Source organism: Ochotona curzoniae, unplaced genomic scaffold, assembly GCF_017591425.1.
Source record: "Ochotona curzoniae isolate NIBS_2020 unplaced genomic scaffold, NIBS_Ocur_1.0 contig_291, whole genome shotgun sequence".
Lineage (NCBI taxonomy): Eukaryota > Metazoa > Chordata > Mammalia > Lagomorpha > Ochotonidae > Ochotona > Ochotona curzoniae.
Window position 1 is genome coordinate 4,860,049 of NW_024465649.1, and position 18,801 is coordinate 4,878,849.

The 18,801-nt window shown below is 39.9% G+C and overlaps 1 protein-coding gene across 1 annotated transcript in view; it reads left to right on the plus strand.

Annotated features, from left to right (window-relative positions):
* Nucleotides 1–18,801, plus strand: part of DOCK7 (dedicator of cytokinesis 7) — a 212,183-nt gene that overhangs the window by 157,716 nt on the left and 35,666 nt on the right. The window contains exons 32-36 of the mRNA XM_040978438.1: nucleotides 7,501–7,683; nucleotides 7,794–7,929; nucleotides 11,747–11,843; nucleotides 14,869–14,965; nucleotides 16,557–16,691. Of these exons, the coding sequence (XP_040834372.1) occupies nucleotides 7,501–7,683; nucleotides 7,794–7,929; nucleotides 11,747–11,843; nucleotides 14,869–14,965; nucleotides 16,557–16,691 (648 nt within the window). The remainder of the gene's footprint in view (nucleotides 1–7,500; nucleotides 7,684–7,793; nucleotides 7,930–11,746; nucleotides 11,844–14,868; nucleotides 14,966–16,556; nucleotides 16,692–18,801) is intronic.

Here is an 18,801-nt window from a genome sequence, read left to right on the forward strand (position 1 = left end):
CACACACTTTAACACTTCCATTTTTTAAACATTTACTTATTTTTATTGGAAAGTCAGATATACAGAGAAGAGGGGAGGCAGAATGAAAGATCTTCCATCCACTGGTTCACTCCCCAAGTGGCCACAATGGCTGAATCTGAGCAGATTTGAAGCCAGGAGCCTCTTCCAGGTCTCCCAGGAGGGTGCAGGGGCCAAGGCTTTGGACCATCTTTGACTGCTTTCCCAGGCCACAAGCAGGGATCTGGATGGGAAGTGGGGCAGCCTGGATACGATCCAGCACTCATAGGGCTCCCAGCAGATGCAAAGGATGAACTTTAGCCACTAGGCTACTATGCCTGCCCAGCCCTACATTTCCTTTGACACTGTTTTTACATTCATTTCTTTGTGTTTTTTAGAAGCCTTTTTTTCCCTCATGATACAGATTTACATACAAAGGGCCTCCTTCCCCTCCCTGTTATTTGTCCCTAACTGATTACAATGGTGTAGTCATTCATTTCACTGTTACAATCTTGATTTTCTCTGATATATAAATGTATTGTGACTTGGCAAGTGTAAAAAAAAAAAAGGAAGAAAATAATGTTAAAATATAACGCTACTGCCAAAGTTTGGTAGGTTTTTTCCTTAGCCTATTATAAAATTAAAAGTTGGGAATCAGTTTTAGACAGAGAGTAAGTTTTATAGTGATTGTGAGAAGGAGGGAAGCACTTCCTGGGTGTGATCCAAGAGATGGATTGTCTCCTGAAAGGAGAGAGAGAGAAATCCAGCATTTATTTATTTGAAAGCAAGTTGCAGAAACAAAGTCAGTGATCGGAAGACGTCTTCTATCCCAAAAGGCTGGTGTTGGGTCAAGCAAAGAGCCAGGAACTCCATTTACGTCTCCTCTGTGTTATAGGGACATTAACAGTTAAGCCATCTCCCTCTTCTTTCTTAGGCACATTAGCAGGGAGCTGGATCAGAGGCAGGGCAACCAAGACTCAGACCAGCACCTTTCCCACATGGGCTGCTGCTATTTTAGATACCAGTTTAACTCAGATGCTACAGTCCTGACCCCTGGGTTTTATTTTTTGAAATGTCTAGAATTTTTAAAACCATTTTCGATTACATTGTATTTATTTCATAATTTGAAGGAGTTTATATTTTCTGGATCAAGTCCATTGTCATAGGTGGTTCAGTTATTCTCTGTGTCTTGTTTTGTTACATGTTTAAATGCTTAAATTTATGTCTTTACAATTAGCGTCTTTTGTATATTAATTAATTGATTAGAATATTTATTAGCACTAATTAATATTCTATTCCAAGATTTTCTAGATATTCTGTGTTATGGTAAAATGCTTTGTAATTCTTCCTTTGGCATTCATTCCTAAATATACCTGAAAGTGATTCTTTTTTTAAGTACAATGTAACTTGGGGTGAGGGTGTCCAAAATTCTTGGTTTATTTTGCATATTTTGCCAAATTATCTCAATGCTGATTTTTAAGAGGATTTTTCCCTACTGCTATAAAACACCACCTTTATATATTCTATCTAGTAGAGTTCTTAAACATCTGAAAAAATGTACAAAGTCTTTGCTAATGATTGGCTTTCTGTATGCGTACATTTAAAGGTTAGTTTATAAAAATCCACTGAAATAAACAGAACAAAGAATTTGTAAAATCTTGGTCGACATTATACTGAAATATGGGTCACTTTTGAAAAGATTGCTTATAGTATGAAATTAACTTTGAACATAATTAACATTTCTTGCCATATCTATGAATGCGTTTTTATTGCTTACACTGCAGAGGCCTAGTATTTCTTTTTTTTTTTTTTAAGATTTATTCTGTTTTTTATTGCAAAGTCAGATTTGCAGAGAGATAGACAGAACCTTCTGTCTGCTGGTTCACATCCCTAGTGGCCACAATGGCCAGAGCTGAGTAGATCCAAAGCTAGGTGCCAGAAGCTTCTTCCAGGCCTCCCATGTGGGTGCAGGGTCCCAAATCTTTGGGCTGTCCTCAACTGCTTTCCCAGGCCACAAACAGGGAGCTGGATGGGAAGTGGAGCAACTAGGACATGAACTGGCACTCATATGGGATTCCGCTGCATGAAAGGCAAGGATTTCTACTTAGGCTATCACACCAGACCCCTATTATATCTTTTTCAGATTTATTATTGATCATTGATTTTTTTGAATGCTTTAATAAATGGTATCTTTTTCAAAAATTGTTTCCTAACTTCTGTTTTTTATGTAGAAATCTAATTGATTTCTGTACAGTGCATTTTTTAGTTCCAACAGAATTACTAATCTAATAGCAGATCTGTGCATTTTCTGCATACATAATCTTATCATCTGTGAGTAATTCCTTTTAAAATAATTGATCGCTCCAGGATCCCATATGGGTGCCGGTTCTAATCCCCGCAGCTCCCCTTACCATCCGCTCCCTGCTTGTGGCCTGGGAAAGCAGTCGAGGACGGCCCAAAGCTTTGGGACCCTGCACCTATGTGGGAGACCTGGAGGAAGTTCCTGGCTCCTGGCTTCGGATTGGCACGCCACCGGCCATTGCAGTCACTTAGGGAGTGAATCATTGGACGGAAGATCTTCCTCTCTGTCTCTCCTCCTCTCTGTATATGTGACTTTGTAATGAAAATAAAATAAATCTTAAAAGAAAAAAGAATATTTGGAAAAATTGTGGGTGAAGTCCATCTGTGCATGTAGTTCTTTTTTTTTTTTTTTACATTTTAAATTTACTGATTTAATTTCTCCAGTGACTCTAAAACTGTTGAATTTTTCTATTTCTTCTTGTACTGATGTCTATAGATTTTAATCTAATGAGATGATTCAGATTTCATGACAAATAAGATTGTTTTGGATATCTGATACTTTTTTTAATATTTGTTTTGTATGTAGTAGAGTAGATTTTGTTTGTGGCTTTTTGTAGCTCAATCAGTTTTTTGGTTTTTTTTTGGTTTTTTATGGTACTATTCTGTATAGTCTGGGATTCCCCTCCCTCCAATCCCACCCCCCCAATGATTTTTCCCATAATGTCACAACTCTTCGTAAGGAGTTACAGTTCTATCAGTCTGCTATTTAAGTGTGCCCCGACATTGCTGGTGCAGACAATGTCAGACAGTGCATCATCCCATTGTCTAGATATATCCAACACTTTCACTGGGAGTCCATCTTTTGTTTGGAAGCAGAGATGCATGTTGTATTACATCTTCACATCTGGATATTATAGTCTGTATTACTCCACCACTGTATATTCCAATTTGCATGATGGATTCCTTATATTAGAGACAACATATGTTTATTTTTCTTTTCGTGATTGACTTGTTTCACCGAGTATAATGGTCTCTAGTTTGACCATCTAGTTGCAAATTGTATAATTTCATTCTTTTTAATGACTGAATAGTATTCCATGGAGTAGATGTACCACAGTTTCTTTAGCCACTCCTCTTTGGATGGGTATCCTGGTTGTTTCCATGTCTTTGTTATTGTAGATTGTGCTGCTGTAAAAGGTAGGATTACAGATCCCCTTGTCATATGTAGTTTTAATTTTTGGGGGGGGGTATATTCCTAGGAGTGGGATAGCTGGATTGTGGCTTAATCAGTCTTAATTAAGTATTTGAAATGTCTTTCTAAAGAATCTTTGTGGCATTACTAAGGTTCCATTTAAATGTTTGTAATTTGTGATGTTCTGTGATCTTGTAATTTACCTTTTTCTTTTTCTGATTGTTGAAATGAGTATTTAAATCACTAATTTGGGGGCCTGGCATGATAGCCTGGGAATGCAGTTGAGGACAGCCCAAATCTTTGGGACCCTGCACTTGCGTGGGAGACCAGGAATAGGCTCCTGGCTCCTGGCTCCTGGCTTTGGATTGGCTCAGCTCCAGACGTAATAGTCGCTTGGGGAGTGAACCTTCGGACAGAATATCTTCCTCTCTGTCTGTGTTCCTCTCTGTACATCTGATTTTCCAATCAAAATTAATAAATCTTTTTAAAAAATCATTAATTTTTGTCCTTTGTTCTTTGATATGTATTTTAGTCTATATGTTTTTGCTTTGGCTGTTTTTTTAAATACCACAGCTTTAAAGTATTTTCATTATTCATTTCAAAATATGTCTAAAATTGTATTCTAGCTTTGTTTTAGAAGCTGTTTTTGTTTTTAAATTTCCAGTCAGGAAAATTTATCTTTTTGCTTCCAATTTTTTCCTAATTGCACAATCTAGAAGTTAATTTTGTATGATTCCATTTGGCTTATTTGTGGCATCTTGCTTAATGATCTTGTATGTCGTCAGTTTTTATAAATGTTTTGTATATGTAAAGAGTTAATGCAGTGACAGCCTTGTAGCATAGCAAATAAATCTGCTGCCTGAGCTGTCAGCATCCCCTACGTGCACTAGCTTACGTCCTAGTTGCTCCACTTTCACGGAGCTACCTGCTCATTCCTGGGAAAAACGGTGGAAGGTGGCCCAAGAACTTGGGCCCCTGCTGCACGACATAGGGACCCGAAGGACACCCTTTGCTTCTCAGTTCGGTCTGGCATAGCTCTGGCTGTTGCAGCCATCTGGTGAACAAAGGGGCAGATGAAAGACCTCTGTCCCTCTCTCTTTGTAACTCTAAGATTCAAATAAGTGAATAAATTTTTTAAATCTCTATTTCAGAAAGTTAAGTCTTCTTGTTATATGTGAGTTACCTGTTGCTTACATCTCCATTTTTACTGAGTTCTTTTTATTGCGATATCCTCCTACAGTCATGGTTTTGTAACCTCTTCTTGTCATTCTGACAGGTTTCTGTTTGATTACTGCCACCCACATGAGAGACCCAGATGAAATTTTGGGCTCTTGGCTTGAGCCTAGCCCAGGCCTAAGCATTGCAGTTGCTTATGAAATAAGTCAGGAAATGAGAGCTCTTGTTATCTTTGTGTGCTTTACCTTTTCTGAAACTTTGCCTTACAAATAAATAATTTTTTTTTATTTTTACGGGAAAGTCAGATTTACTGAGAGAACGATCTTCCATGTTCTGGTTCACTCCCCAAGTGGCCGCCCTGGCTGGAGCTGAGCTGAACTAAAGTAAGGAGCTTCTTCCAGGTGTCCCACATGGGTGCAGGGTCCCACTAGGGTCTTGTGTTTAACCCAAATCTTTTTTTTTTTTTTAATTAATCAAATAACATTGCCATTCTGGAGTCCACCGGGAGCTATTTCTGCAGCTTTCAAAAATGTAATACAATTGAGAGAAGTAATAGCTATATCAACTGAAGTTAAATACTAGATAAAAAAGGGGAAAAAGTGACATAAACAATTTAAAGAAAGGAGAAGGAGAAGAAACAGCACATAGCAGGCAGTGCTGCCTGTCACGCAGTAGTTGTTTCCCATTTACTCATGCAAGTGACTGCCTCATTGCTGCTTGAAAGTACTGACTTGTACAAGCTCCAGGAACGATTCTCCGTGGCTGAGTTAATCCTGAGTACCTTCAATCTTATTGACCTTTTGCTTTCACCCCCTTCAAATTTTAAAACTCAGTTTACAATACTTTGAAGAAAACTCGACCAGGATTTTGACTGGATTTATCCGGATGCTGTTGAAGAATTTGGAAAGAAAAAAAAAATGCTGTCTTTACTGAGTCTTTTAAATTTTTGTCTTTTATTTTTTGTGTTTACTATGTTATTGGCACTTGATGTAAACTATAAGATATATCATTTTATACCTGCCTATTTTTCAAGTTCAGAATGATTTTTAATTTTCTTTCTTAAAAAATACTTAAAAATACTTGTACACACTTATCCTTTAAACCAAGTGTTTTCCGCCTGAGGGAGACTGTAAGCTTGGGGTGAATATCAAAGCTAAGTGTGCACAGCTCAGGCACTTAGCACAGTTGTTAATATGGGTGAATTCCTATGATGCGTGTATATCCAAAAGCATTGTTGGTCAGAACTTGATTACTAGAGCTGTACTTTGTGCAATTGAACTCTAATCCTACTATTTAGTAGAAAATACTGTGACAGTTTTCTTATCTAAAAGATAGAATAAGTAATCATATTTCTTTCTTTGGATCCTTACAAGAGATGAATAAGTAATATGCATAAAGAATACTGTCCAGTGTGTAGTACAGTGCAAGCATTGTGTGTTAACTACTGTGCTGTCATCCTGCCGGAGAGAGGAAAGATTGGGATAAGTCATTGAAAGCATGCCTTCAGGGGTTACCCATGTTTAACTTTTCACTGTCTTTTCTCTCAATATCCCATGTGTTGTTTTTTCCTTAGTGTTTGGTATATTTATCAATCAAGTCCTAGGATATAGTGCTACAGTGAAGGACTTAGGTTTTGGAAACGTGTTAACCTAACTCTGCCTTTTCTTAGTGTGTGAATCAGGGCCAGTTACTTCATCTGTAGCCTTTAGTTTCCTTGCCTATAATCTAGAAATAGGGATTACTCTCTCAAAAATTGTTACAAGAGTTTAATAAGAAAAATGTTAGGCATAATGTTGAGCACATTTCATGGTTTATTTTTTGGTTGTTGTTGTTTCTGTCATTGTCATTATTGCTATTGCCATTCTGTTTTCATGTCCGTAAAACTGGGATGAGTTAACCAGCTTGGTAATAACATTAGAATGTTATAATAAATGTAGAATGCTACTATAAGCAAGTTTTTAAATGTTTTAAATTTGTGTTTCACCTATTGAATGCAGTGCAAATTGAAAATTACAAATTGCATTTCAACCTTTATTTGCTTTAAGTCGGAATGGCTTCATATTTCCATGTGACCCTAATGCGTTTTCTCTTTATGTTTGTCGGGTTTTGGTTGGAAGCAGTGCTCCTCTAAACCTAACGTTATTTCATTCTGTCTTTCTGTCCGTACCTCACTTACTTACTTTGTCAGTTCCTTTCTCCTTTATTTTCATCATGTCTGATAGCCTATGATGGGTTCATTCATTTTAAGGAACAGAAAAGAAACAGTTTATTTATTTGAAAAACAGAGTGACAGAGAGATGGGGAATGGTCTTCCATCTACTGGTTTGCTCCCCAGGTGGTAGCCAGGGCTGGGTCAGGCCAAGTACTATGGTCGGGAACTCCAGCTGGGTCTCCCTGGGTGGCAAGGTCTCAAGCACTTAAGCATCATCTCATAGCAGGAAGCTGGATTGGAAGGAGGGCAGCTAAACCTGGTACTCAGATATGAGATGCTGGTTTCCCAAGCAGCCTCCTAGCCTGCAGGGCAACAATACCCATCATTCTTTCAATTTCTTGTGGTAGATTATCTAGTTTTTCCTTTCTGTTTTTATTAGCATTTATTTTCTGCTGGTAACCCCACTGAAGACTAAAACATGCTCCTGTTGGCCAGAAATGACTCATTAACTTAAGGCCTTTAACATACGATTACAATATGACATATAGATATTATCTAAATAAAATGGTTCTTTTAAAATATTTTAAAGCAATCTTTATATCATTTTTTAGTGAAAAGCAATTGACAACCAAAAATCAAGAAATGGTTATTGTTCAGTCTAATTCTACCTGTCTTCTTTCAGAGCGGCAGGCAACACACAAGCTTCTCAGCAGAGTCCAGCCGGAGTCTTCTGATCTGTCTCCTCTGGGTTCTCAAGAATGCAGATGAAACGGTCCTACAGAAGTGGTTCACGGATCTGTCAGTCCTGCAGCTAAACCGACTGTTGGATCTGCTGTATCTCTGTGTATCGTGCTTCGAGTACAAAGTAAGCAGCCGCCATCCTACTATTGCAAAAGCGAAGAGAGAAAATGCAGTGGAGGAAAGGAAGAAGAAAATTGCCTTAATTCTTCTTCTTTTCTAATGTTCAAATTTTAGGGGAAAAAAGTATTTGAAAGAATGAACAGTTTGACCTTTAAGAAGTCAAAAGACATGAGAGCAAAACTTGAAGAAGCTATCCTGGGGAGCATAGGTGCGAGGCAGGAAATGGTGCGCAGAAGCCGAGGCCAGCTCGGTAGGTACACAGTCTCTGCTGTTTCCTGAACGACAGCTTATAAAGATCACTATTGCAGTTCTTAATGGCAAGTCTGTTTTTTTCCTCCATCTCTCTCTCCCTCCCTCCCTCCCTCCTTCCTCAAAAAAAGCGTTTTGAACATCATTTTGAGTTAACTTGATTATTTCTCTTCGGTAATGCGCAGTGTGATTCTGATTTCAGAAGGGTGAACCATGGCTCTGTATAGTCTCAGTGGGAGACTGTTTTCCTTCTGTCATTGTTAACAGCACCTGTCCTCTTTTTTTTATTATAACAAATAGACATTTAGAGCAGTGTTGTATTCATAGGAAAATGCAGAGCTTTCCCATTATCAGCACCACGCAACAGGGTGCATGTTGTTTATAATGGATGAACCCTCACAGTCAGCACCCAGAGTCTATAGTTTGCATGTGGGTTCATGCTGGGAAGTGTTTCCCTTTTTTCACTCTTACAACTTGTCCTAATTTGTTGTCCCTCGGTGAATTAATGTAGCTTGTGTCCAAGCAGGTTAGTAGCATTTGATGCCCGTTTCTGATCCCAGATGTGCTCCCTTTACTTTAACCCCAACCAAATTGCTGAGTCTTCCCCATTTCTTTGCCTCATCTATCTGTGATTGTTTTGAGGATTTAGACGGTAGTGTAACTCATAGATCTTATCCTCTTGAAAGGATCATTTACGGGTAAACATGGCTTAATTCTGAAGTGAATTACAAATAATCTTTTTGCTAAGAGCTGCTTAAGGTCTGGGACGTGACTTAGTCCTCTGTTTATGTGACATATGCCGACAGCACGATGTACTAAAATATGTTGATTAAAATATGATTGTGTGAGATTCTTTAAAAAGTTTACAGAAAATGGAATGAAGTTTTGAAATCCATGCATTGTGTTTTCCTAATAGATGTTTTCCATAGTCCTTATGTGTGGATGAATATTTTCAGTTATTTTTCACTGAAAAATCATTAGCATACAGATCATTTATTTTAAGTGTCTCTTACACGTTCTGTTTATCTGAAGTTTAGTGAATAAGAGAATCTGCTTCCATAGGAGTTAAGAGGACCCTATTTTTTGCACTCTGCTTTTCAATAGTTTACAACATACCATTATGTTTTATTTATTCTGTTCAACAGACTTCTAAAAAAGCAAGCAAATTTCTTTTTACTTAGATCATTTTAATTGTTGCCAAAATCCCAATGAATAATTGCACTCACCGTATAGATTAAGAAAGTAAAGTTCAGAGAGGTGAGTAATTGAGATCATAAATCAAGTGGCAAAATGAGACTCTTGCGTTCTAGTCTGGAGCTTTCTGCATTTTTTGACGTCTCTTTCTAATGTTCTTCTGGGAACAGTGGAATTAACAACATGACGGTTATGTATTGAAACGTGTATCCTCAAGACAGCCATCATTGTTTGAATAGAAAAATTCAAGTTTTTTGGGCCCGGCACAGTAGCCTAATGCCTAAAGTCCTTACCTTGCATGCTCTGGGATCCTAAATGGGTGCCAATTCCTGTTCTGGCTGCCCCACTTCCTTCCACCTCCCTCTTGGTAACCTGGGAAAGCAGTTGAGGACAGCCCCAGATCATGGGGCCCTGCACCTGTGTGAGAGACCCAGAAAAACTCCTGGGTCCTGGATCATCCCCAGCCATTGCGGCCACTTAGGAAGTGAACCAGTGGAAAGAAGATCTTTCTGTCACTCCTTTTCTTTGTAAATCTGACTTTCCAATAAAAGTAAATCTTTAAAAAAAAGAATTCGTTTTTCTTATGTTGGAAAAATTAAGCCATTGTAATTATTTATATTTAAGTATTCAACATAGGTTAACAAATATTTACTTTTCCGATAAATATTTTATTATATTCATACCTTTGGTTTTCTTCCAAAAAAATTTGTTAGAGAGATTTAAATAGAGAAGGAAAGAAAGTAGAAGAAATATAGGCAAGTGTTTTTCATACGAAATGAAATTTATTTTAGTATGTCTTTCATTTCTATTTGAATTTTTTCAAAATTTATTGATTTTTTATTGGAAAGGCAGATTTATAGAGGGAAGGAGAGACATAAAGATCTTGCATGTGCTGGTTCACTCCCCAAGTGGCTGCAATGACTGGAGCTGAGCCGATGCGAAGCCAGGAGCCAGGAGCTGTCCTCTGCTGCTTTCCCAGGCCACAAGCAGGATGGGAAGAGGAGCAGCTGGGAAACGAACTGGTGGCCATATGGGATCCCAGCGTGTTCAAGGCGAGGATTTAGCCACTGAGCCATTGCGCCCTGAATTTAGAATTTTTCTTTTGTTATTCATGAATGCTCCTGAGCAATTTGGAGTCTCATCTGTTTCAAAAGAAAGTGTTAGTTTTCTAATTGAAAACTTTAAACTATGACTGCTTACATTGTTCACGGTACGCTGTTTCTTTCTGCCCAGTTCCCAATGCCTTCTGCACTTCTGATGTGTCAGTCATTTCTGTTACTGCTGCTCCTGTAAGGAACCCTGCCATTCAATCTGCCCTAAAACTTAGGAACCGCTGGGGAGAACCTTCTCTTTTTCTGTTGTCTTAACCTTATTGAATCAATGGAAGTAGTTACTGTAGGAATTCTTTCAGTTTTGGATATCTGTTAAACAGAAACGTTCAGCCGTCGGTATTTCCCAGACAGCTGATTAGCCTGGACACAAAGGGCTGGATGAAATACTGCTCTGTTCTGAACTAGCTTATACTTTCTGTGACAATCTGTGCTATGGAAAGGAACAGCAAAAGAAGCGCTGGCCAGCCGAGGAGGGACTTCCTGAAGGGATGGTGAATGTCTGGCCAGTGAGCATTTCTGAGAGCAAGCAGGTGAAAGAGAAACAACCCATGCCTGGGTTCTTCTAAATCAGGAACATGTATCTGGAAACTTTTAAAAGTTAATGGAAAACAGAATTAAAAGATACTTTTTTAAGGGCCCGGCACAGTGGCGCAAGTGGTTGAACGCCCGGGATCCCATATGGGCGCCGGTTCTATCCCGGCAGCCCCGCTTCCCTTCCAGCTCCCTGCCTGTGGCCCAGGAAAGCAGTCGAGGACGGCCCAAAGCCTTGGGACCCTGCACCCACGTGGGAGACCTGGAAGAGGCTCCTGGCTTCAGACTGACATAGTATTGGCCGTTGCGGTCACTTGGGGAGTGAATCATCGGACGGAAGATCTTCCTCTCTGTCTTTCCTCTCTGTATATCTGCCTTTCCAATAAAAAAAATAATAAAAATAAATCTTTAAAAAAAAAGGATACTTTTAAAAAATATCAAGAAACCTTTGAAATCCAGATAAATGAGAATTTTTTAAATGCTCAGGAAATATGCAAGGTAAGAAAAAAGTATACATGGGTTTCAAACTTCTGCACACCGAAATACTTGTATCTTTTAATTTCATTTGTCCATAAACGCTCAAGGACCCTACACGGTGCAACTGTATGCACTGATAGGGAATCACGAGCGGTGCAGAATAGCCACCAGGGGGCGTTCTTCTGGGAAAGTGGCAGGAAATGAGGTCATGACACAAGGGCCTTAGGTTAGGAACCCATGCTGGGTGTTTTTAGTCCATCAGTGTCATGACGTTTACTTGTTTAGAAACAATGTATGTCACTTTTTTTTTTTTTCAGAAATGATTCCAGGTAGCAAATGTTTTTTTTGTAATTATTGTGAAAAATATTTTTTTAAAACTACTGATTTTCCACATGTACTCAGATTGCAAAGTTGATACAATATTTTTTGTGTATTTTCAAATATACATGTGTGTGAACTGGTTGAAGTAACATTTTAAAAATTGTTTTGAAACTAATTTTACAGAGAGAAGTCCATCTGGAAGTGCCTTTGGAAGCCAAGAAAATCTAAGGTGGAGGAAAGATATGACTCACTGGCGTCAGAACACAGAGAAGCTTGACAAGTAATAATAGTCTGTTGTTTGTTACTTATGGGCTTGCTGGAGTAGAGGAATGAAGAATTTTTGTTTTACTTTATGCTTATTAGGAATTTAAATCTTATAAATTGTTTAGTTTTAAAATTTGAAAAGATTTAGGGGAAGAATTTGTCAAGTGATAATAAATAGTAAAGCAAAGGGTTAGGCTTTTAAATCTTGTTTCCTCCAACATGTCTCCTTGGAAGAAACCTTCAGCAGCTATTTCCTGCGCATATTTTAGGTGTCATGTTGAACTGTCACAAGTGTTTCAAGGACTGGAAGCCTAGTTCTTGCCCTGGGGACCAGGCGCATTGACTGTCCCAACGACCCAGAACAACCTCGGCTGTGTCCCGGTGGCTGCAGGGAATCTTACCCTGCTTGGAACAGCACTGAGTTGAAGCACTACAATTTTGTAGTTATAAGTTGGTGCTCTAGTAGCTTGACTGACCAAAACCCCTTGATCATAAGGGGATCAGCTCATTCACTTTTGCCTAAAACTCTTGTGTGCTTAACACTAATTATTCCCAGTGTGCCTCCCTTGATCCTATCACAAGGCAAACCAGGATGGACAGCCACCTTGTCTTAGGAACTGTGTTCAGGCTGGGGCCAGTGCCATAGCTTAACAGGCTAATCCTTTGCCTTCAAGCACCAACATTCCATATGGGTACCAGTTTGTGTCCTGGCTGCTCTGCTTCTGATCCAACTCCCTGCTTCTGGCTTGGGAAAGCAGAGGAGGATGTCCCAAGTCTTTGGGACCCATACCCCATGTTGGAGACATAGAGGAGGCACCTGGTCTCTGGCTTTGGATCAGCTCAGCTCCAGCTGTTGCAGCCATTTGGGAAGTGAGCCAGTGGACTGAAAATCTCTTTCTCTCTCCCCTTCTCTTTGTAAATCTGGCTTCCAAGTAAAACTAAATAAATATTTAAACAAATGAAAAGAACTGTCTTCAGGCCAAACCTCAAAAGAGTATCAGAATTAAATTATACGAAATACTTTGTCATTGGACAGTAAAATCCTGCCATGCAAGAAGAAGCAGCCTATGGGAGAAAGCAGAGAGGGACAGAGGAAGCCAGCAGCCCCAGTGCCACATCCACATGCCTTGGAATTACCTGGGTGAACGCAGTGTGTCTGTGTGAGCATTCTGATTATCTGGGTGAATGCAGTGTAACTGGGTGAGCATTGGAATTACCTGGGTGTGTGCAGCGTGACTGTGTGAGCGTTGGAATTATCTGGGTGTGTGCAGTGTGTGTGAGCGTTGGAATTACCTGGGTGTGGGCAGTGTGACTGTGTGAGTGTTGGAATTACCTGGGTGTGTGCAATGTGACTGTGTGAGTGTTGGAATTATCTGTGTGTGCAGTGTGAGTGTGTGAGTGTTGGAATTACCTGGGTGTGTGCAGTGTGAGTGGGTGAGCGTTGGAATTACCTGGATGTGTGCAGCGTGACTGTGTGAGCATTGGAATTACCTGGGTGTGTGCCGTGTGACTGTGTGAGTGTTGGAATTACCTGTGTGTGTGCAGTGTGAGTGTGTGAGTGTTGGAATTACCTGGGTGTGTGCCGTGTGACTGTGTGAGTGTTGGAATTACCTGGGTGTGTGCAGTGTGAGTTTGTGAGCGTTGGAATTACCTGTGTGGGTGCAGTGTGACTCAGTTCTTATGAGCTTTGCCTTAGAGCTTTTTTCTCATTCTCTCCCCCGTCCAAGTCCATTTGTCTAATTTTGTCTAAGTGGTATTTAGTAATTACTGTATTGTGATGTTTCTGCATTTTTATAGTATGTCCTCTCAGCTGTCTGAGATTTGAGGAAGTTTATATACCCTTTTTAGTGGTTGGTAACAAGGTTCAGACTTGCATATCTATAAATTTCAAACAGCATTTAATATGTCCTTGTATATTTTTTTAAGATTTATCTTATTTGAGTTGAAAGGCAGCTGGGAGATGGGCAGAGAAAATGAAGGTGCTCCATATAGTGAATTTGAATGATGCAAAGTCAGGAGCAGGAGATCTGTCCTGATCTCCATATATGTGTCAGGGGCCCAGGCATTTGAGGCAGCTCCCGCCACTTTCCCAGGCAAATTAGCAGGGGTTGGAAATGGAGCAGCTGCAACTCCAGCCAGTGCTGCTATCCGTGTGTGATTCCGGCGTTCCAGGCTGTAGCTTACTCTGCTGTACCACAACGCCGGTCCACAGTATGTCCCTGAACTTTCTTTTTGGTTTATCCATTGCTGCTCAAACAAAACTGTCAACCTTACCCACAAATCATGTATAGTCATATGTAGTTATTTCTAAATTTCTTATTTTCGTTAAATAGCACATAGAAATATTAATATTCACATAAACCTCTTTATTACATCACATCAAATTTTTTTGTAATTTCTCCTCACTTTATTGAGTTATAATGAACGAAATTGTGCGATTATAGCATACAGCATGTTTTAATATGCATGTGTAATTGTGGAATGATAGTCACAATTAATGTATCAATCAGCTCATTTATCTTGGCTTTTCAAATTAGTATGTTTTCCAGTGAGTAATTCATTTAGACCATTATAGAGTGAAATAATATTATGAGCATATTTGTACTGAAAATTTGGAGGCAATCAGATTAAACCTTAGAAAAACAAGTACCTTTGTACTGCTAAATTGAGAAATTTTAAAATGGTAAGATGAATACTTTGTATTTAGAGCACTCCTAAATGCAAGCCCCTGTGGCACCACCTAGTGGCACACCATTCAAAGTAAAATTGTGTTTGCTGCTTGTCTGAAAACTAAGCAGGTGTTTTGCTTTTAGTCATAGCATGCTTCTAGTAACAGGGTAAGATCATGTTTATTGACAAATTCAACAAAATGTTTGAGTAAGAACATTTTTGATATGTGTAATGCTGCTTTTTTATCCATGTACATTTTTTTTTCAAATATTGAAGAGAGTTTTACATTTTTCATTTCTCTGTACTTAAACCTGTTTTGGATTATGGTTTATAAAAATATAAATATAATTTCTCATAATATTTTGTGTTAGGTCAAGAGCAGAGATTGAACATGAAGCACTGATTGATGGAAACCTGGCTACTGAGGCAAATCTGATTATTTTGGACACATTGGAGATTGTCGTCCAGGTAAAAGCACATAGACAAATTTAAAGTGCAATTTTGATAGAATGGGCTTGGGGAAATGATTTCTTGGGCCATAAAGCTACATGCAAATAGTGGTAGTTCCTAAAAGCTTAGTTCCAAACATTATGTGATTTTGCCATCACAAATTGTGTCTAAGCTTTGGCTCTCTGCTTTGAGGATGGCTGTATAAACCGTGTTTCATTGTCACCTCCAAGGCCACTCTGACATTTCTGAGTGTTCCCTGAGTGTTACTAGTCCCGCCATCAGACTGTTCAAAATGCCCGCGTAGTCACAGCTGCATTGAATAAGCTGGGCTTAGTCGGTGTCTTCTGCATGCCGGAGCAGTAGTCTCTTATGTGTAATCGCCACTTTTGGTCTTAACAGAAACCCCCTCGGAGAGTGTTATCCAGTTGGCAACAGCAGGATTAAACTAACTGATGTAGTTTTTGCTGTGTCAGTCCCAAGCACTTTACAAGTATTGTATCATTTGAGTCTCACAGGGAACTCATATGGTTGAACTACCAGTAACCTGTACCCCTCATAAAGATGAGAATACACTGGCACAGAGAAATTAAATCATTTCCCCTGATCACATGACTAGTAAATTGAAGAACCAGAATTTAAATCAATTACCACCATCTCTCAGGTGTTTAGTAAATATGAGAATGCTTCATGAAGAGTTGGATAAAAGTACACTTATTTCTGAAAAATTATTTGGAAGTTAATGTACAGTTTTTTAGTAATACACATTTTCCTTGAAGAGCTTTCCTACGTCTAACACCTCCTGTTCTTTTTCCATCACAGCCAGCATTTTTGTCAGGTTCTTATTTCAAAGCTGTTACACTGGCCCCCTGCTTTGGGATGTTCTCTGCTCTTTTTCTAATCCACTGTCTGCACATTGGAGAGATGCTACTTCATTAACTACTATGCTATCATGCTGGGCCCAAGATGCTACTTCTTCAAATATCATTCATTATCCTGATTTTTAAAAATCTAAAATATAAAAATGTATTATTTTTTCATTGTCTAAAGAAAAAAGATATAGAAAACCGTTGATGCTTTGATCCTCTGCTCTAAGCTGAATGTGAGCCGCCCGCCGGAGGCCATGGCTGCTTGGTCAGCACAGCTGCCTTTGTGTGGGTGGGAGGAGCCAGGGCTGCCGCGGGGGCTCTCAGGCCTGTTGCTGAAGGTTCAGCTTTCTCCTCTGTGTGGTTCTTTGAATAGTCCCCAGGTGGAATTCGGGGTTTCTGTTCTTTAGGCGGAAGGGTGCAGCCAGCCTTGTCCAGCACGGCGAGCAGCGCTCCAGCCTTCAGCCTGGCCTCCAGTCATCTTCTGTGGCCCTCAAGACCATGTGGCTTTATTAAACCCTTCATGCCTTCTTACAATTTTATCCTTGCTCTTTTTTTTTCCTAGCTTTATTCTTTTTACCTCTTTTCTTCTCTTACCCAAATCCAACTCAGATTCTTCTACTTGAAGTCCTTCTATCTAGATCATCTCATTGTCTTACCTTTCAGAAGTGCACTGATGTGTAATCCACCTTCCTAACCAACTGCAGGTCCCCACCGCTGTTTATGTGTTTGCTTTTCAATTGTAGACAGTGTCTGTGACGGAGTCCAAAGAAAGCATCCTTGGCGGAGTGCTGAAGGTCCTGCTGCACAGCCTGGCCTGTAACCAAAGTGCAGTCTACCTGCAGCATTGTTTCGCCACACAAAGAGCCCTGGTTTCAAAGGTAGGCTATGTTGTACCTGGTGTCACCAAATTTTGCTTTCTCTGTTAACATTATCTGAGCATTTGACACATTCATTGTTTTTTTTTATTGTTATTAACATTGTATTATGTGATACAGTTTTATAGGCACTGGGGACTCCCCCCACCCCTCCCATACCCCTCCCCCCATAGTAGATTCCTCCACCTTACTGCATAACCACAGTTCAAGTTCAGTTGAGATTCCTTCATTGCAAGCATATACCTAGCATAAATTCCAGCATCTTATTGTCCAGATAAGTTCAGTGGCCTCTTGGGGAGACCTTCTCTGGTCTGAAGGTAGGGCTAACAGAGTAAAGATCCGGTCAGTTAAAAGCCCCAACAAAACATCCGCATCAATATACAATGTTATGGAATTAATTCACATAGAATTGAGTAAACAATAAGTTAAAAATAATGCAAGTTCAGTTCTTCAAAACATCTGGGTTGAGACAGTATCAATGACAGGTTCAAAAAGTAACAAACAACCAAACAAAAATTACAGGTTAAATCAAGGCAAACATGTGGTATCTGACCTTTTGGGATTCGCTCATTTCCCTTAGCATTATAGTTTCCAGTTGGGCCCATTTAGCCACAAAGAACTGTATTTTGTTTTTTTTTTTAATAGCTTAGTAGTATTCCATGGAGTAGATGAACCAAAGCTTTCTTATAAGTTCTTGACAACCTCTTGCAACTATTTCAATGACACCTCATCAATTGAGGTGCACAACGAGTTTGGGGGGTGTTGCAGAGAAATCTCTCATACCTTGCTGATAGGTACTTGCTCTTTGTGTTCCATCTAACAGGACATGTGTGAGTCCTTGATGACCTATCTTTCTTTATTGTTCTCTGCTTATCTAATCCTATTAGTGTGTGTGTGTGTGTGTGTGTGTGTGTGTGTGTGTGTGTGTGTGTGTGTGTTTAGGGGGTGGAGGGGGTTTAGGAGGAACCTTGTTGGTCATTATAGAGGGTGGAGGCCCAGAGCTGGAACTAGATAAGGACTGGAGAAGGTTCCTCTCCCGTTGTCCCGCAGGAAGTTTATTGATCTTCTGGTTCTGATGATCAATCATGGTTCCTGGCTGTTGTTCTGATGTCATTAGTTCCTATGTGGAAGGATTCGGGCTTCTTCCATCTCATGTAGTTTGTCCGAAGAACATTCATTGTTAATATGTGTAGTTTATGTTTAAACAATGAGCCGAGACCCTTAATTGTTGTTTTCTGTCTACTAATGCCTACCTTTTGGAATTTCTCATTTATTTGGATCATCTTTAATTAGATCCAGTAGTTTAAAAAAATAGCAGTTTTAATATGGAGACAGGCCTGAAATTAATACCTCATCTTAAATATGGGCCTTTGGACCGGCACTGTGGCATAGAGAAGGAAGCTGCCTCCTGAAAACACTGTCATTCCTTGTGGCCATTGTTTCAGGTCCCAGCTGCTCCATTCCCTCTCCAGGTCTTTGCTAATGTGCCTGGGAAGGTAGCAGAAGATGGCCTAACTGTCTGAACCACTGCCGCCCACAGTGGAGACCCAGGTGGAGTCCCCAGCTCCTAGTGTCTGCCTGGCCCAGCCCCAGATGTTTTGGTCATTCAGGGAATGTACCAGCAGATGGAAGATCTTTCTTTATCTCTCTCCCGCTCACTCGCTCTGCTCTCTCTTTTCTCCTCTCATTGTTTCTGTCTCTAGCTCTTCCTCTACCTTTCAAATCAGTAAATAAATCCTTAAAAATATATATGGGATGTGGCTTGTTTTCATCTTCTTCTGTCCTTTTTCTTCCTTTCATTCTTATTTTTTCTTAATGTGAGGGCAGAGAGATGTAGACAGAGATCTTCCATCTGCTGGGTTCCTCCCCGAATGGCTGCAACAGCTGGAGCTGGGCCACGCCAAAGCCCAGATTTCCATCTGGGTCTCCAAAGTGGGTAGCAGGGGCCCTAGTACTTGATTTGCTGCCTCCCACCCCCAGGGTGTGCATGAGTGGGAAGATGGACTTTGAAGCAGAATCGTGCAGATCCAGGCACCTGCTCAGCTGTGCGGCCTAGACAGCATCTTAGTCACTGCACCAAACACCTGCTCCTGTTTGTTCCTTTTAAATTCAG